The 20,515-nt window shown below is 40.7% G+C and overlaps 1 protein-coding gene across 1 annotated transcript in view; it reads right to left on the bottom strand.

The window, feature by feature from the left end:
* The window catches only part of LOC109929978 (doublesex- and mab-3-related transcription factor 1-like), a 121,004-nt gene that overhangs the window by 14,114 nt on the left and 86,375 nt on the right, over window positions 1-20,515 (bottom strand). Inside the window, exon 5 of the mRNA XM_048619922.1 lies at window positions 16,679-16,853. Coding sequence (XP_048475879.1) covers window positions 16,679-16,853 — 175 coding nt within the window. The remainder of the gene's footprint in view (window positions 1-16,678; window positions 16,854-20,515) is intronic.

Here is a 20,515-nt window from a genome sequence, read left to right as displayed (position 1 = left end):
AACTGGGGCTGGTCTTTCTGCAGTCAGATATTCACAAAAATACATGAACGCGAAGCAATGTAAAGTCCCAGCAACAAATAAGATACTGACCCCTGATCATATTTCCCTCCCTCCAGAGCACTTACTCTCTTCTCCAAGATCAACCCAAGATCCTGCACCACATGAGCCCGAATTGAAATTCTCTTCATATCATGTGTGGCAGGCATCCATAGTTTCCCAGCCGTATATGAATTAGGCCCAAATGCAGGCTGGCAGCTCAGCATACACAAAATTCAAGGCTAATGTTCCTTTAATAACAATGTGCAATTATATCATGCATTTGAAGTAGTCAGACATCCCAAGGCACTTGACAGGAACAGGTACTCAATAAAATTTGATAATGAGCCTCATTGGAGATATTAGGAGAAAGATTAAAAACTGGAAAGAGAGGCAATTTTGGGTGAGCATCCTAGAGAATGTAAGAAATACAACAGGGCAGAGGTATAGGCAAGAAATTCCAGAGTTTGAGCCAAGGCAGCTGAAGGAATAGCTGACAATGGTGGAGTGAATAAAATTGGGATTGAGCAAAAATCAGGAGTGTAGGCATCTCAGAGGAGTTTGGAGGTACAGAGACAGAGAGAGTCAAAGCCATGGTGGAATTCGATATCAAGGGCAAGAAATTTTATATTGAGACTTTGCCAGATTGAGAATGCAAGTAAAGAGTTAAGCAACAGATTTTTGGATGAGGGCAGATTAACTGAAAGTGTAAGATGCGTGGCTGGCCGGGGAGCACTGGGGTAGAGATAACAAAGGCCAGAGATAGCAAAGAAATGGAACAGGATTTCAGCAGCAGATAATCTGAGACAAGAACAGAGACATGTAATATTATAAAGCTGTAAGTAGAAATTGATGCTGGAATTAAGAAGTGATCCTGGTAATGGACAGCACACGGGGCCAAAAGCAGACCAAATGTAATCTGGTATTTGTGGCCAATGCCTCTATAGTTGGAGTACTGCATATGTCAGCCATAAAACTGGAGTGACGCTGTTTAACTCGCATCCAGCAGCAAAGTTTCATTTATAAGAGTAATCACCTCATCTGGGTAAGATGTACAAATAACTACAATACCTTGTATTATATCACATTAAGGTAAAATGAGTAAAAATTCAGTCCAGATTTCATAGAATCCGTACAGTGTAGGGACAGGCCCTTCAGCCCAACAAGTCCACCCTAACACTCAGACCCATCCCCCTAATCTGCACATCCCTGAACACTACAGGCAGTTTAGCATAGCCAATCCACCTAACCTACACACTTTTTGGATTGTGGGAGGAAACCCATGCAGACACAGGGAGAATGTGCAAACTCCACACAGATAGTCACCCAAGTGTGGAACTGAACCCAGGTCCCTGGCGCTGTGAGGCAGCACTGCTAACCACTGAGCCACCACACCGCCACAGATAGGGTCTGTAAAGAAAAGCTGCTTAGTTCTGTCTGAAATTCATCAATTTTTTTATTCATTCACAGAATGTGGATGTCACTGGCTAGTCCAGCATTCACTGCCCATCCCTAACTGCCCAGAGGGCAAGTAAGAGTCAATCACATTGCTGCGGATCTGGAATCACATGTGAGCCAGACCAGGTAAGGTCCCTCAGGTTTATTCGTGTACCAGATTGGTTTTTACCAACAATTGACAACTGTTTCATGGTCATCATTAGATGCTAAGATCCAAATTTTTACTGAATTCAAATTTCACCATCTGGCACGGTAGGATTCAAATCCAGGTCCCAGAACACTCCCTGGATTTCTAGATTAACAGTCTAGCGACAATACCATGACAGGATCAACTCCCCACATAAATATTGTGGCATGCCTTTCTGTTTTGCATCAGACACAGTGGCTATTAATTACACCAAAAATACTAAGACAACTAACATCTTTCTGTAATAATCTAATTGATAATCACAATGATGGTAGTTCAACACTAGGAATTCTGGGGTGGCATAAGTAGTGGTTGAAGTTAGTAACTCTAAAACTTATTGGGGCCTTTAACCTATAAATGGGCTATTATTAGATTATAACAAGAGTATGCTACAAAGCTGCTTCTAGCTATAGAGCAAGGTTTGGAATATATGGTAAATCCACCGGATACAACTGCAGATTGATCTCAGTGACCATTTTTATTAGTGGCGCCCTATCTGCTGTGTTGGGGATACACAATCTGATTTTTTAGAAGTGAATGCAGCTCTTGAATTTTATGCATGCACAATCCTGTCACACTGGAGAGCCACAAATAATCAAAGCATGTATTCAAAGAACAGCTGCATTTAAAGAATATACTCAAAATAACCAAATGACATCTAACCAAGAAATTTAGCAGTAACTCAAAACTTTTTTTTCAAATTTTAAGTTACTCTATGGTCCAAAAGAACACAAGCGCCCTGAGCAACACCAAGGTGGTGATAACGACTTCACCCTAATGCAGCTATGAGCAGTTCAGCATTATGTCAACTGCACTCATGCACAGATTCAAGCCCTGCATTCATTAATGATATACTGTAATGTCAGGTGGCAATACGGATTTACAGTGAAGACTGCCAAGGCGCTTTAAAGCTGTATAGACTCCAGTGAGGCGTATTTCACACTGGGCTGGTTTTATGAAGAACACTTCACCGCCCTGCCACTGTGCCCAGATGATGAATTGTGAAAGAAGCATGACAAGCTCCATCATTGTTTGTAAATCTTAACTGTTCCTGTTCACTAATTCTGGATGCAATTTTCAAAGACAAGAGCCAACAGAAGGACAGAGCTCCAGCTCTGAAGGTTATTCAACTGAATGGTAAGCTTAATAAATGGAGCAATGGTCACACTTACTTCACAAATTATATGCAACAGTAATCGTCCTTCATACCACATCATGTTTAACAAAAATTTTAAAATTAGCAAATATATAAAACATACTAATGCTTTACCTTATTTGGAAACTTGAAAGTCTAATTTATTGGATTTAACTTCAAAATGTTGATGAGAAATTTTGATACATAAAGACAGCATTTTTCTGGTTGTGTATCCCAATGCTTGCCCCAGTGATGCAGAAAAGAAAAGTCAAGGGTCAAAAGAACAGCCAGCAGCATTCTCAGCTGTGTTCATTTTTATCTGGATACTTCAGCAACCCTCACCAATGGTAATGACGAGGATAAAGCATGACATTATATTTTTGCTGCAAATATGCAATCTGCTCAAGAGACCAAAGAAGGTGAAGTAAAAGGTTTGTGGATGAGGTCTACAGTATTACCCAGCTAAAATTCGGAGTTGCTCAGAAATGTGTTATGGCACTAAGTGAACTGATAATACATCAGGTGAACAAGCCAAAACTCCAGCACAATCGAAAGTGAATGGTAAACTAAAAGACACTCAAATAACGTCAGTACAATTATCTGCAACAAAGTTATTTAGTTAAGCAACAGTTCTCCAAGAGCTCCCTACTCTTGTTTGTCCAATAGCCTGGAGTTGGTGAGGGCAACTTAGAGCTGGTGCTGACTGTCTTCACAATTCTAAGAAATTAGAAGACATGCTTGGTCTGAAACTAACTGAGGAAATAACACAGTGTCATTAATACACAAATCAGCCTGTAAAGTTAGCTGAAGAAAAGGTAAGACAAAACTCCAGAATGTGCTGGCCAATTTACCCTGTTCAGTTGCTGATTTCAATTATTTCCCTTTGTGGAACTGATTTGTCTCTAATTCACCTTCATTCTCCAATGATCCTGTTAGGTACATACGTTATTCTACGTAACATATGCAACTATTAAGTCTAATAGGCAATAAATGAGTTATTCCATGATCTGGGGGAACTTAATATTGGATAATAATTATAATATTAATATTGCCTTAATGGGATGTGGGTATCATTGGCTCTTCAACGGAATAACTTGCAAAGCTAATTCAAAGGGCAGGTAAGAGTCAACCACATTATCGATGTCACTACCAGAAGGGTTAATCGAGGTCTCTAGCAAAGAAACGTTTAGGAGAAAGCTGGATAAACATATGGTCCCAACTTTAGTTCCCAAGTTAAATATGTAGAGGCATCAGAAATTCTAGCTTTGCAAATCTGACTTTTAAAAATGGTCACCCACCCTTCTCATTCTCAGCCTGAGCATAGTCTGGAATGGGGGTCAGACCATGTGACCCAGGAAGAACCGGGAAGGCTGTCTGGCTCTGAAGTGGACTGTATGAAAATCCTGCCTTGGTACTTCAGCTCTGTGGTAAAAATTTAAAATAAAGATTGAAATAAAAAGCACCCCTCCTGCTTACTCCCCATCACCTCCACACACACCAGCCATGGCACCTATGTTCCTTTACCCATCCTCATGGCTCCTCATATCTCTGTGCCACCCTATGCACATCTACCCATTTCTCAATGACCCTCATATTCCCTGTACCAGTCAGTTATGGCTCCTGTGCCTGCCTCCAATCAAACCTATGGCCCTTAAAGCCCCAACATCAACTCAGAAATCTCCCATGTACCATCACATTCAATCTCAGAAGGCATGCAGGCAGTATCAACTAATGATGTCATTATTGGAGAAAAAAGATCTCACTGACAAAAATGGTCAATACATTGAAATTCCTTTAATTATTCCCTCATGAAAACAAACATTTTACTTGAGTGCTTTACCCTTAAGTGCTTAATCCCTTATGTCTACAAGCACTTTCATTCATTAAGCTAATCATCAAAATGCTTAAGTGATATGCACCCCACAGTGAAATGATAGTTAGGGAAATTAGTCAGGCACCACAAATCCTATCATGGTTTTATCTGAAATACAAAAATACTTCTCTTTAACCTTTTTTTGGATATTTCCTTGGGAACTTTGCCAGTGTCAATGAGGTTATGCACTTTTTATGCACAAGCATGCATTTTTACAATGCTAAATGGTGCCTTACCTCCACTAAAGGTTCCCAGGACAGGATTCAAGAGGGTATTTTAACTCTCCAAAAAGGGAAGAAAAATAAAATAATACCATCTCATTCACCCTCATACTCAAATAATCTCCAGACCAACCAACGCAACCTACAGCCTGCTTCTCATCCCCTATGGCCTCTCATATCTCTAAGCCAATTTAGTGCCAATTTAGAGTTTCAGACTCCAACCTTTCCCCTTCACTTACCATTCCATCTCATCGAGTATCCACAAGTACACATGCATATAGGAGAACAAAATATACAGTCTATTACTAAAGTTCTAAATTGCAGCAGTTTATTAAGTAAAGCTCTGTCAGCCATAAAATAAATTTTGACACGTTAACAATTCTTGACACCGTTACATACTGCCTGACCTCTTCACATGTTGGATAGTTCCAATCACAACCTTCTTAAAAAGCTGCCAAAAGGCTCTTGACATCTCCTCTCAAAGGTTCCATGACCTCCACCCCAAAGGGTGACTCCAACACCAGTTTCCTCCAAAACAAAGGAACCCTGACCTCAACCCCAATATGTCTCGGGACCATATGTGCTCTCCAAAGAAGTACCATGGCTACCCAAAAGAAATATAGTGAAAACGGACCAGCTCTTACCTGGTCTTTTCTCCACAATCTGGGTTTTAGACAGCAAAGAATCTAAAATCTGATTTCAATGGAGGCAGCTAGTTTGTTAAATAGTCAACTGTCTGCTGGAACTGCACATGTGCAAACTATGAATTACCCCCAATCTCACACTCACAAAAATGGAAAATGCTGGGTTCAGGGTCAGGACTTGCAATTCCTAACTTCTTCCAACATTTCCCTCGCATTGGAGATGACACCCGTTGTGGTGAAAATCAAGACCATAACACTCCTTCAAGCAATGCTACAACAACTTACATCCATTAGTGAGTGCAGTACTGATATATTGCCCCAAATGTTTTAATGTGTAAATGCATCCTATTTGAAACGCAGATTCAACTGGCTGTTATTGCAGTGTTATATACATTTTTAAAACATGTTGGACCAGTTTATTCTGTTAATCATAGAATAACGAGTTTTTCTTTAAAAGTGTATACCATCTGGTTATTTTTCAGTAATGTGAATTCAATAATAAACCACAATTCATCCTATCAAAGCTCTAATATTTAGATAGCTCAATACATCAAGGTGTCTGATATTTGACAGATTAAATATATTGATGTTTTCACTTCAAACTCGACAACATTGATAAATGAAGACTTCATGGCTCTCTTAGCCTAGTGGTGAACATGTAGAGGCTCTTTTGTAAGTCTAACACTGAACTATGAAGCCTGCTGTATAGTTAAATCACAAATACTGTCCCACTCAGATCAAAAGTAAATTGCAACTATACAAAGCAGTTAATAAAGAAGTGTTTCAGAGAGGGACAATTCAAATTTAAAAGCAGCTCAATTTTTTTTTCTCAAAGGGATTGGGTAATAATATCTATGGCACATGGCCTCTGTCTTGTCCAGGTTGAAAATAAAGCATGCAAATTGGGATTCACTAGGACCAGTCAGAGGGACCAGTCCTCTGCACCTTCTTCCTATTTGTCCATGAAGGCAAAAAACTGCATAATTCTTAAAATTACCTCACAGCCTCACCCCTCTCTCCCTATGTAAGCAACCCCCTTCAGCCCTACAACCCTTAGGTGTCTATATGCTCCTCTAATTCTGCTTTCTTGTGCATCTCAGTTGTCTAGGGCCTAATTTCAGGGATTTTCCAAAACAAATCTCCGTCTCTGAAACGCTATCTCCTCATTTAGAATGCCATTTAAAATCTACATCTTTGACTGTTTTTGGCCATCTGTCCTAATATCTTTTCATGTGGTTGTGTGTCAATTTTTTGTTTTATAATCTCCTTGCAAAGTGCAAATCAAAAGTTTTTTACTGTTTAAATAATTTATCTGTGTATAAAGTCCATTAAGTTCATGTAACATTTTAAGTGCCTTGTTGGATCACTGCAAAACCTTCAAAATTTACAGGGATAGCATGCAAGGTTACACAATCTATTTCATTCTTTAACCTTGGTATATGCCATCAATGTATTTTTTCTGATGTTCAGTGCTCAAAAGCAATACAAACGCAGTACAATGGACATTATCTGACCGACGGTCTGTATAGTTGTCCTTTGTCTTTCATTGTGGTAAAGATCAACATTAATCTTTTCAATTTTTTTTATCGTGCATCAGAGATAGCAGCACAGTATTATACAGTCAGGAGGGACTGCCCCGAGTATCCACGACATTAACTGCAGACAACATGAAGTCTCATGGTATCAGGTCAAACATGGACAAGTGCACCTCCCCACTGATGATTCAGTATTTATCCAGGTTGTATGCCACTCGGAGGGTTGCAAGGGTGCAGAATGTACTCTGGATGGGGGACTTCAAGGTCCAGCACCACATGGTGGCCAGGTCCTAGAGGACATAGCTGCTAGACCAGGTCTGCAGCGGGTGGTGAGGGAACCAACAACAGGAAAAGTTATAACTGACCTTATCCTCATCTGCCACAGATTTGCCTGTCCATTACAGCACTGACTGAAGTGACCATTGCACATTCCTTGCAGAATCCTCACATTGAGGATACCCTCTGTCATGTTATCACAGTTACCCCTGTGCTAAATGGGACAGACTTCAAACAGATATAGCAACTCAAGACTAGGCATCCATGAGACGTTGTGGACCATCAGCAGCTGCATTGTACTCCAACACAATCTGCAACCTCATGGCCTGGCATATCCCTCACCCTACCATTATTATTAAACTAAAGGATGAACCTTGGTTCAAAGTAGGAAGACATGCCAGGAGCAGCACCAGACATACCTAAAAATGAGATGTAAACCAAATGAAGCTACAAAACAGGGCTACTTGCATGCCAAACAGCATAAGCAGCAAATTATACACTGGGCTAAGTTATTCCACAACGAATGCATCAGATCTAAGCTTTGCAGTCCTGCTCCATCCAGTTATTAATGGTGGTGGACAATTAAGCAATTCACTGGATGAGGGGAAATATACCCAGAAAACAAATACACCCAGTCTCAATGACCAGAGTGAACACACATTAGTGCAAAAGACAAAGGTGAAACATGTAGGGTGAAACATCTGCAGCAATCTTCAGTCAGAAATGCCCAGTGACAGTTCATCTTGACCTCCTCCAGATGTCCTGAGCAGCACCGATAACTACCTTCAGACAGTTCAAATCATTCCACGTTATCAAAAAACAGCTGAATGCACTGGATACTGCAAATACTACGGGTCCTGACAACATTCTGGCAACGGTACTAAAGTGTGCCTCAGAATCTGCCACACTCCGAGCCAAGTTGTTCGAGTACAGCTACAAGTGGCACTTATTCAACAAAATGGAAAATTTATCAAGTATGTCCTGTGCCTGAAAAACAGGACGAATCAAACCTGGGAAACTGTAACCTTAACAGTTAACTCTCGATCATCAGTAAAGTGATGGAAAGTGTCATCAACAAAGCTATCAAGCAGCACCTGCTCAGCAATAACCTGCTCACTGACGTCCAGTTTAGTTTCCACCAGAGTTATTCATGACTTGATTACAGCCTTGATTTAAATATGGGCGGAAGAGCTGAATTCCAGAGGTGAGGTGAAAATGACTGCCCTTGATATCAAGGCCGTATAAGACCGAATGTGGCATTGAGGAGCTTTAGCAAAACTGGGATCAATGAGAACTGGGGGCGAAGTAACTCCACCAAGGCCGATATCTGTCACCAAACCACCGTTTTATTTACACATGAACAGTCCTTGGCTTTAGTACTACCTCATTCAGAGTCAACTACCAGATAGTAAGTATCTCTGACACTCACCCTTTTTATATATCAGCCAGGGATCCTTGACTGGATTAACAGCCCCAATCAGGGAACTCATATTCTATGAAATCACTACAGGGGGAAAGCTCTCTGTTGGTTGGAGTCATACCTGGCACAAAGGTTTGGATTGTGGCTATTAGAAATCAGTCATCTCAGCTCCAGGAGTCTCTGCAGGAGTTCCGCAGGGTAGTGTCCTAGGCCCAACCATCTTCAGCTGCTTAAATCAATGACCTTCTCTCCACCATAAGGTCAGAAATGGGGATGTTAGATGATAACTGCAGAATTGAAAATCCTCAGATACTGAAGCAGTGCATGTCCAAATGCAGCAAGACCTGGACAATGTCTAGGCGTGAGGTGGCAAATGGCAAATAACATGTGCAGTACCTAAGTGCCAGGCAATGATCATCTCCAAGAGAATCTCCTGCTCTATCCTGGGGTTCCTACTAACCAGAAACTGAACTGGACCAGCCATATTGATACTGTGACTATGAGAGCAGGTAAAAGGCTAGGAGCCCTACAGCATGTAACTCACCTCCAGACTCCCCAGAGCTTGTCCACTATCTATAAGGCACAAGTCAGGAGAGTGATTGAATACTTCCCCTTTGCCTGGATGAATTCAGCTCCACCAACAATCAGAAAGCCTGACAATATTCAGGACACTCGATTGGCATCACATATACAAACACTAACTCCCTCCATCACCAATTCGCAGTAGCAGTGAAGTAGCCTCTCATCTACGAAAGGCAAGGCAGAAATTAACCAAGCATTTTCTCCTGGTCAGTTCTGGTACATTATGAAAGTTGTGACACAAGGTGTTTTAACAGTGTAAACAAAATTCCTTGCATCACTATGTAAGATTAACTGCAGATTTCCAAATGGAAATACTGACACTGTCTAAATGTTACAAGAACAGATTAGAATGGTCAGATATGAACAGATTTTGAACATTTATCTACAGGGCACAGTGATCTGAATTAATAGCTTTCTATTTCCTACAGTCTATTGAGAGAAAAAGTGTAAACTCAATCAGAGGTCATCTTGAACAGATTATCCGCAAAGTATTCAGGTAAATAACGTTTATGCTAAGAATTTGTTTGTCCTTCATTAAATTCACTTGCACTGAATCAATGAGTAAAGGAAAAGCTGAAAGTCTGCTGCAAGTGCTTTCTTCATTCTAAGCAGATGAAAAGTACAATGGCATGTAATTGAGAAAAGCTTCCAAGTAAATTTTTAACTTTCTTCAAACAATGGCCTAAAAATGTGCCCTACTTATCTGTAGAAAATCTGCAGATAATGTGCCAAATGCATTTTTTGTTCAGTTGATAAAGCACATTAAAGTATCACTATAGCATTAACTTGATCACCAACACTTAGTGCAGTCACCTCTTCATTCATACATATGTTATACTTGTTCCCATAAATGCACCAACAACTGTTCTACTCATAGATTATTAGTTGGTTGAACAAGGATCAGAGTTGGGAAAAGCTGTACTTGGAAAACAAATTTCAAGTCAGAATCAAGAACGGATCAGTAAATTACTCTCAACGTCACTTACAAAGGCACTGAGGCGTAACATTAACCACCACAACAGCCAAGCAGGCCTTAGTTTCCAGCTTTTTAATCTCCCAATTCATGCTACATGATGTAAGATTTGCTAGCACACAGCTTCGTGAAATGCAAATATAATTGTTAACCATGTTATAAAGACTGTCTAGGTAACTAAACAAATTTGAATCCAATCTGTTTCCTATAATTCTAAAGCACTTTCCTTTTGGCTAGGCTGTTTTTCCAATGTAATAAACAGAGTTAAGAATTTGATTGCTGCCCAAATGTTGGAGATTAGTTACTGGTTAACCTTCACCTCACTACTGGGCTGAATGAGAAGGACAGAGGGAGCTATAAGAAGGGAGCAACATGTACCTATTAAGTGCATTCTACTTCAGTTGCTCTAAATATATTGCTGCTGTATGAGTTTGGAGATAAGAAACCACAATCTCTTCCCCTCTCAGAATAGAGGGGTTTCCAAACTTTAGATAAATTGAGAAGACTCTCTCCATTTAGCCTCATTTTTTCCATCTTTCCAAACTATGTGCAGAAATCATGCAAACAATTACTTCCTTGAGAAATTCATCTGGTATTTTTGAACAGGTTTAGATAAATCCTGTAAGTTCATAAAAAAGACAGCAAAAAATAAAGGGATGAACAAAAATGTTCATTACACAGAACAGACAGAAGAAGATTTTATTTCTTATGTAGTCCCTGACATTACCTCTGGTGATGGAACAGTTTCAGGCTGAGAAGTCCTCACACTCGTATTCCTTTGGCGAATCTGGTAAGCAAACTAAACAGTGTTTGTACGGCTCATATAGTACTGCCAACATAATGTTTCCATTCCTTTACTGAAGTACTGGAACATTATATTTCTATCAACAGTGATAACTGAGCACTTTCAGAAGAGAAAATGTGACAAAAACACTAACAAGAAGCTTTACCTTCAGGGACTCAGAGGTTCCTGTCTCCAGAGGCACTCAGCAGGTTGCATTGAGTGACATTCCTGAAGGATGGCCAAGACTTCTAGATGTTGTCCATAGTGTTATCAGAGAGGATCTGATCTTGGTGTATTGATGCGAACAACTATTTTAATTGTTGGGGACTTTTTTTTTTAAAATGACTTTTACTCCTCACCGAGAAATGGTTGTACTAGGGGGAATGGAAAACTTTCCCTTTTCAGTTACCCAGTGTCAGCATAAAGAACTCCCAGGTCAGGCACAGCAACAACAGCTGCACAGTAAAGCTCCCTTTACTCTGCTCCAACCACACGCTTCAATCCTAACCTCAGGAGAACGCTCCCTACTGCATCAGTGCAATATTTCAATTTCCCATTTAGTAGTCTCTGTAAGTAAGATTGCCAATTGGTGGCAAACTTAAGTGCAGTTTTATGCTACCATTACCATTATAACATTTTATATCCATTAGGATCAGAGTTGAGTCTACCTAGATTCATTTCACATAGGATCCTTACAGCCAGCAGAGAGAGGAGACCTTCATCCCATCAGCCTGGGCTGATTCAAAACCAGATACCAGAAATGAAACAATAGTGTGCACAACTATTTTGCTCCCACCTCCCAGTGCATTACATGAGACAGGAGACTCTAAGTGCTAAGAGTAAAGCTTTTCTGTAATATGCATGCATCTTTAAATAAATTAATTAAATCAAATTAGAAGCATGATTAATGGGAATCTAAACAGTAGTATTAAAAACTTCCTGTCACACAAATCCATGTCTTCCACAATTAGTTTATGTGCTTGTTTTCGGTTGCTTTACATTTCTTTGTGATCTGTGCCAGTGTCTGCTGATCTAGCTAGTGACATTTCTTTTGTCCTGTTGACAATTAGTGTCCAATGATGTGACATCTAGCAGGTCAAAGTTCATTGCGCATTGAATTTCATACGTACCCTTTCTCTGTTCTTTGACGATTCTGAGGGTCAGGTGAATTTAAGTTTCTTGGACAGGTGCTGACAAAGGAGGGACAAAGGTACCCAGGCAAAGCCTGAAGACAACTAGCTGTTGCGACATGACATGGTCACCTCCCAGCAATTAATGTTTTATTTTAAGTGCCCCAAATTGCTGAATGACAGTTCTGTTAATACAGTCAATTATTCCACAAAGGCACTGCCAGAACCAACTAGTTAAAATTTACATCACCTTCCTAGGCCCTTAGCAACATTGGAAGCCAAAGACATACCAACGGCTGCCAGTGACCATGTTTTTTTCCAATGATGTAAGAATGGCGAATATAGTACTTGAGGACATTTGTAATGGCAATAACATTCTCTTTTAAAAACTGAAGGAATTTCCTTTAAAGCAAAAGGGAGTTTCTGGAAGAGAAAATGCTTTTTTTCCCATTTAGCAATAAATCCTTGTTCCTCCTCAACTTGCTTCCTCTCTCCCTGAAAACTCTGGCTTGTGTTGGAGATTAGTTCAAGAGATACTGACATCTCTCTGATACCTCAATCAATGGTCTAATTTCTCATCTGAGTTTGAGACAATGGGTGCTGTTATACTACTTAGCTCTGAATAGCATCACAAATTCAACCCAACCTTCATACAAGTAAATGCAGATATATATGTACCATCCAGCAAAAGCTACTAGATAGCGTTGAGAAACAGATGCTGACAGGATGACTCTTAAAATGCACTGGAATGATAAATATATTCTTAAAAGATAGTATTCCTCTAAACCTGAGCACAGACTTATTGCATCAAATTGAAGGGAAGCAAAATAATTTCAGGAAAAAACTTTGTTGGAGTAGCAAGTTTCCAAAAATTGTAGTTAACTAGTCTTTTATTAGGTGGAATGGAACCTTTTCTCTCTGCTTACTATAAATATTATAACAAGATTTTTGGAATCTCACGCCCAATATATTTAGTTCAATTGGTAATCTCGCAAAGAGAGACCATAAGGATGCTTGGTGTGGAAAGGACATTTATATGTCACGCAGACTTGCATCAGCATCCAACACATTAGAAAGTGTCCTGCAATGATGAAGAATTCTATCTTTAGATTTGACACTGAAGAAACAAGGATAAAGTACTAATTGCTTCCCTCGGTTTTTCAATCTCCTTACAACGCATCTTTCACTAAGTAGGCTGATTTACTTCTAATAGAATATATTCACTCCACATGTCTTCCCAACTAATCTTATTTTCTCTCTCATGTTTGCTGTAAATAGGAATTCTTCTAGCAGTATGGAAAAGATACTGAAAAAAGCACTGACTGCAAGTTGCCTACCATGGGAATTCAAAATCATCTGAAGGAATTTCTCTGTCACATTTTTTATTCCAAAGGAAGTCTAGCTGGACAACTTGCGACCCTCACACTAGGACAACCATGGTTCCACAGAATTCAGCCAAAAAGCCTACAACTGAGACTTTAGAAAAGGTCAGTGATGTTAAAGGTCAGAGTCAGAGCACATTCATGAACTGATAATAGTATGGGTGCAAATTGTGTAGTTAAAGGGGAACTAAGAATAGAACAAGGAACAAAAGTCAGGAAATCTTTTTTTTTGAAATTCCTAGCAACTATTTTGAATAATGCTGGCCCTAAAACAATACAGCAGAATATATGGAAGATTTGGACAGGCTTCATTATTGGGCAAGAACATGGCAGATGGAATGAATATTTGTGGAAAAGATTGAGCTTATCCACTTTGGTTGGAAAAATATTTGTACAGAGAATGTCTTCAATGGTAACAAGTTCAAAGTGTGGATGTACAGAGGAACCTAGGTGTCCTTGTCAGAAGTCACTAGAGGTTAATATGCAGGTGCAGGAAGCTATTAGGAAAGCTAGTGCAATGTTGGAAGCACAAACAGAAATTGCTGGAAAAACTCAGCCGGTCTGGCAGCATCTGTGAACAGAATGCAGTTAACATTTCAGGTCCAGTGACCCTTCTTCAGAATTGGTTGTAGCTAGGAAAGGTTGGTATATATGCTGAAGATGGTGGGGGTGGGGGGGAGAAACAAACAACAGGTGAAGATGGAGCCCAGAGAGGAAGAACAACAGTTGCGCAGAAAAAAGAATAGGTAACGGTGTGCCCAAAAGAATGAACAGCTGCAATCGGGAAGCCACCTCTAGACACACATTCATCTATCCTCCTATATCAGCATCCCGCAGATACTGTTCCCTCCGGGACACCCTGGTTTAGTTGTCCTTCACTCCCAACACCGCCCCACAACCTCACATAATCGCAGAAGATATAGCACTTCCTCCTTCCTTTACTTCCTCCCTCCTCACTATCCAAGGCCCCAAACACACCTTCCAAGTGAAGCAGTGATTTAGCTGCACTTCACTCAATCTAGTCTACTGTATGCGCTGCTCACAACATGTGTCCTCTACACTGGGGAGACAAAAACGCAGACTAGGTAACTACTTTGCAAAACACCCACATTCTGTCCTCAAAAATAAATCAGAGCTTCCAGGTGCCCACCGTTTCAACACACCACTGTATTCCCTGGCCAACATCTCTCTCTCGGGCTTGCTACAGCACTCCAACGAAGGTCAGCACAAGCTGGAAGAACAGCATCTCATTTTCCGCTTGGGGAACCTGTAGCCTTTGGGATTCTATATCAAATTTAATAATTTTAGGGCTTGAACACCTCCTCCCATGTCCTTACCCCAACTCCCACACACCAAGCCTTGATATCACATGGATTGCTACAATAAACACCCCACTGTCAGTTACTAATGGTCCCCATTAGCAGCTATTGATTCTCCCAGGCTGACCTTTACCAATTCCTTTGTCAGCCCAACTGTTATTCTCCCTCGTTGGGCTCCATCTTAACCTATCATTTACTTCTCCCACCTCCTCCTAGCCCACCTTCAACATATTACCAACCTTTTCCTAGCTACAATCAGTTGAAGAAGGATCACTGGACCTGAAACATGAACTCTGTTTTCTCTCCACAGACCTGCTGCCAGACCTGCTGGGCTTTTCCTGAAATTTCTGTTTGTGTTTCTGATTTCCAGCAACCACAGCTTTTTTTTTTGTTCAATGGAGTATTAGCCTTTATTCCAGGAGGATTTCAGTACAGGAACAGTGAAGTCTTGTGTCAATTGCAGAAGAGCTTGGTTAGACCACACTTGGAGTATTGAGTGCAGTTTTGGTCTTCTTATTACCATAGAGGGAGTGCGATAAAGGTTCACCAGGCTTGTTCCCAGGACGACAGAACTGTCCAAAGAAGAGAAATTGGATAAACTGGGCTTGTATTCGCTAGAGCATTGAAGAATGAGAGCTGAACTCATTGAAACCCATGAAGTACTTAAAGAGACAGGATAGATATAGACAAGATACTTTCACTGGTTGGAGAATCTAGAACCAGGGGTACAGTTTAAAAATAAGGGAGATACCATTCAGGAAAGAGATAAGGAGAAATTATTTTACTCAGAGGGTTGTGAACCTCCAGAATTCTCTACTACAAAGGGTTGTGCATGCTTAGTCCTTGAGTATGTTTAAGGTGTGTTTACGAAGTTAATTCCTGCTTTAAAATGACAAACACCCCAGATATTTGCACTGAAGAACTAGCTAAGGGAGATCATTTTATTAAACAAAAATCATAAACTTTCAGTTCTGACAGACATTCTATGAAGAACTGCACCTCAATTTTTATTCACACTTCATTCTCAGATGCTGAGTGAATTATTCTGCACTTACGGTTTTCTCTTTAAATGAAAGATTTCTAGCATTAACTATGTATTTACATATAAAAACCTAATTCCAAAATTGAACAGGGTAATATGGTAAGTTTCTTTTTGTTTCTGTTTTTATTTTGTCATAGATTTTCTTCCTTGGCTAACTGCCCTAAACATTTATGCTGTCAACTAATTGAATAACTAAATACTTCTACAATTCATTTGCATTACAACTGCAGTGTCTGATACTTTCTGAGCTTTAAATATTTTTAAAAGTTTATAAAAATGTTTAATGTTACCCAGGGAGGCAGATTAAAAATAATTACATTACCGATAATGGTGGAAATTTTGAGAAACAAGGAAAGTCGCACTGGTGCAGTGGAGAGTACTCTTCTCAGGCCATAGATAATGTCCATTCGTTGGGCTGAGTCGAGAAGAATTTATCCTGTATTTGGCCTCTGGTATATATGATCTCTGGAGTGCCTGATGCTGACGTTCAATTAAGAAAGGAAAAAGGTTCTATAGCCCAGTTCTATTCATCCTGATGGGCGTGTAATTCATCCACTCCAAAAAATTACTTTGAAGTTGATGTTGACTTTGAAAGGAATGTATGCTGATCAGATTTATTAAAACATGCCTTACTTAATGCATTGAATCTCTACAAGTGGGAATAAAACAACTACTACCTACCATTGGATTTTACATCTGAGAAAGAAGAACCATCTTCCAGAGTAAACAGCTGAGGAACACATGCAGCTGTGCTCAGGCCTTGGCCCAGGTACGAGGCAGCAGAGTAGTAAGAATGCATCCTGTACTGTGGTGTCACGTTATGGCCTGGAAACCGGTTTTCTGCGGTCTTCATTTGCTGCAATTCAAGAAGAAAAGCATTATTCACCTATTAATTCTTTCTGCATAACAATAGAAAGGTGATTGTATGGTATATTTGAATGGAATATTTGGTTGTTTTGTTAACTTACGGCATGTTACCAAAGTATGAGCCGATCCATAGGGACCAAACAATAATTAAACACATAATGGGACTATTCTGTTCTATTTGCTATTTTTAGCAAAAGAACGTTCAAGGTATGAAATGGAAAAATTGCTTAATACTCAAATCTACTTTTACAATAAACTTAATGAATGAGGAAAATCTACAAAGTGGATATACAAAACCACGTGAATATTTACAAGAAGTAAATGACTGAGGAGCTCCCCCTGTGGATCAGTATGCAAAACTTGTCAGCAGGACACCTACTTGTGAGATTGGAATTTATGCCTAGGACAGATGTTACACGTGGCAGGATTTTCCCTTCTATTGCCAACCAAGTTGCAATAAACCTCACTCTTACAGCGACAGTTGCCCTGAAGCGACTTAATACTCCAAGAAACACAAACTGGCTTTAGATAGGCTTTGCACCCCCAGGTAGCAAGAATGTTCTGTCTCTGAGGGCTGTTCATCGATCCCTTATAGTCTCCCTACCTCAAGGCATGTAGCTCCTGGTTCAAGTGACAACCCCAGGACTAGGTGGCTATAGAAGATTTACTAATGGGGTGGGCAAGCAAGTTGATTCACATTCTGCAAATCCTTCCAATACACCTCTGGCAGGAAGTAAGAGTGGGTAAGTTTCCTGGTCACACAGAACTGTGGAGTTAATGCAACACAGCAGCCTCTCCAAGCTAAGATTTCACATTGCAAGTTCTTAACACAGGCTCTGTGGCATGAGTCTTCCTCTCTTTGAGGGATTGCTCGAGTGAGAGTGAAGTAGCCAGCAGAAGAGGCCCAGGAAGGGGAGTTAGATGAACATGGTCATTAACTGCACCTTGAAGTTTTAGTTCAAATCCTCCACAGCAGGAATGTGATTAGTCAAAATAGGTAAATATAACCAAGGTGTCCAGAGACCACATTTGTCGTCATGTGCTTAACAGCACAGTACAGTGCACACATTCTAGGTGAGAATGGAAGGCAGTACTGATAAGTATTGCACCATACCAATCACCTATGGGGTGGCATGGTGGTTAGCACTGCTGCCTCACAGCACCAGGAACCTGGGTTCAATTCCAACTTGGGCAACCATCTGTGTGGAGTTTGCACATTCTCCCCGTGTCTGTGTGGGTTTCCTCCAGGTGCTCCAGTTTCCTCCCACAGTCCAAAGATATGCAGGCTAGGTGGATTGGCCATGCAAAATTGCCTGTAGTGTTCAGGGATGTGTAGATTAGGTGGGTTATAGAGGGATGAGTTTGGGTGGGTGCTCTGAGGGTCGGTGTGGACTTGTTGGGCCGCAGGGCCTGTTTCCACATTCTAGGGATTCTATAACCTTTTGTGCTGTGTACAAGGTGAGAAATGACGCCTCATTACAATCCTGCTGCAGTACCAAACTCAAATTGAAAGGAGGCCTTCCAAGGACTGTACCACCATAAAACATATGGTTGCTCAGTATGCTATACCACTGCATTTACATTAGTCCATCGATCCTGTGACTCCTTACAATGGGTCATCAGATGGCCCTTTAACTCGTGTTGCTGTAACTATTTCCTCAATGACTTTTGGTCCAGCTGACCATCTGTCAGATGTTCTGTTGTTTACAGAACAGTGTGGGCTAGGCTGGATGGTCTTGCTACTGTGAGACAACAGCCACATCTTTACTTAGTCCACCACTTGCTTGTTGCTGGGCACTTCCTCAGCAAGTCCAGTGACTTGCAAGAAATCAAATGTCTGGATAATTATGAAGGTAGTGAAGTGAGGCAGTATGCAATGACTTTCTCAATCCATCCCCATTGTTAAAGCCATAAAAGAATGTTTTATGAATTGGAGCCATGGCATTTGTGACCGGTGGTGTGAGTGATGCAGGGTCATGTGAGGTGCTGGCCTTGTTTCCAGTACTAGCTGCTGCAGTTTATTCTTCAGATATGCCTTTAGGTAGTGGCAGGAGCAGAGGTTAGAATGCTGAATGGAAGACAGACCTTCCAACATAGCACCGTCCTTACTGGAAATTGGCTAAATGTCATTTTTAGCAATGATGTTAACAGTTTCTCTCCACAAAGCCCATCGAGTGTTCTCACACTATCACCGCAAACTGACTTCAGTAACCATGCACGTGACTGGGTGCCCAACTCACTGTATTGGTCGAGGCATTTGAGTACAGGAGTTGGAACATTACGTTACAGTTGGATAAGTCCCTGGTGAGGCCGCACTTGAAGTATTGTGTAGAGATTTGGTCACGCAGTTAAAGGAAAGACATAATTAAACTGGAAAGTGAGCAAAGAAGATTTATGGGGATGTTGCCTGGTCTAGTAGGCCTAAGTTATAGGGAGAGGTTGGCCAGGATAGGACTTTATTCCATGGAACATTGGAGATTGAGGAGTGACCGAAATCATCAGGGGCATAAATAGGATGAATGCATATAGTCTTTTTTGAAAACTAGAGGTTTAAAGTGAGAGGGGATAGATTTAAGAAGGACCTGAGGGGCAACTTCTTCACACAGAGAGCAGTGTGTATATGGAATGGGCTGCCAGAGGAAGTGGTTGAGCCAGGTACAATAGCAACATTTAAAAAACACTGGGATAGATACATGGATAGGAAGAGTTTAGAGGGATATGGACCAAATGCAGACAATTGGAACTAGCTGAGTGGGCACCATGGTCAGCATGGACCAGCTGGGGCTGAAGGGCTTGTTTCCAAGCTGTATTAATTTATTGCTCTAAATGACATTATACCAGCGACGTAAAAAGTCAGGTAAAAAACTATCCAACAAGTAAGATAAAAATGTTTCCAGTTGTACGTGCAAGTACAGATGAGCACCAAAGTAATTCATTTGCCAGAATCCTGTGCCCTCTCCTAGTCTACGTTTGGTTGGTGGGTGCAGGCTGACACTGAGTCAGACAGGAAGGTTACAGGTGGGACCCCTCTCCCACTTCCATCCTGATTAAATCTGTAGTAAATCTGTCACTCACCTATGTCAGGGTCCCTCCATCTTGGTTCTAAAGTCTCAGTGGGTCAAGTAGTAGCAGTAGTCACCACCCCCTGCAGTGGCATTGCTGAGTACACAGGAGCTGCTGGCCTCTGATTGATCAGCAGCTCTCAGCAGGTGGCACTTCTGCCCCAGGTCCTCGATTTGAAGGCCCACCACTGGCCTCTTAAGTGCAATGTGTGATACAACAGACATGAGACCTTTCTTGAAAAGAGGTGATGTGGAATTCTTGCCAGTTCTCCCATCAGCAGGGAAAACCCTAATGCCTTCACAAGATTACGTCACTGTCTTTTCAGATAAGAATTTACAGGATTCAGATGACAGCTAATACCTAAAATGCTAACTTTCAGATGATGACTAGCTGCAGCTCATTTCTTGCACATTGTTTTTATTTTGTGCTCACTTTCTGTACTGTTTTAATTCGTGGTAGCCTTGTCTGATACATTGCAACTTTTCTGCACATTCTGTGTTCCAGTATTTAATTTCTTGGTAATCAATTCAGCATATGCTATAGTGATGTCAATCTCATTGTTTTTGTTAATCAATCAATCTGAGTAAT

The sequence above is a fragment of the Rhincodon typus genome, chromosome 3, assembly GCF_021869965.1.
Source record: "Rhincodon typus isolate 14 chromosome 3, sRhiTyp1.1, whole genome shotgun sequence".
NCBI classification, from domain to species: Eukaryota; Metazoa; Chordata; class Chondrichthyes; order Orectolobiformes; family Rhincodontidae; genus Rhincodon; species Rhincodon typus.
This window is presented reverse-complemented; position numbering and strand designations above follow the sequence as displayed.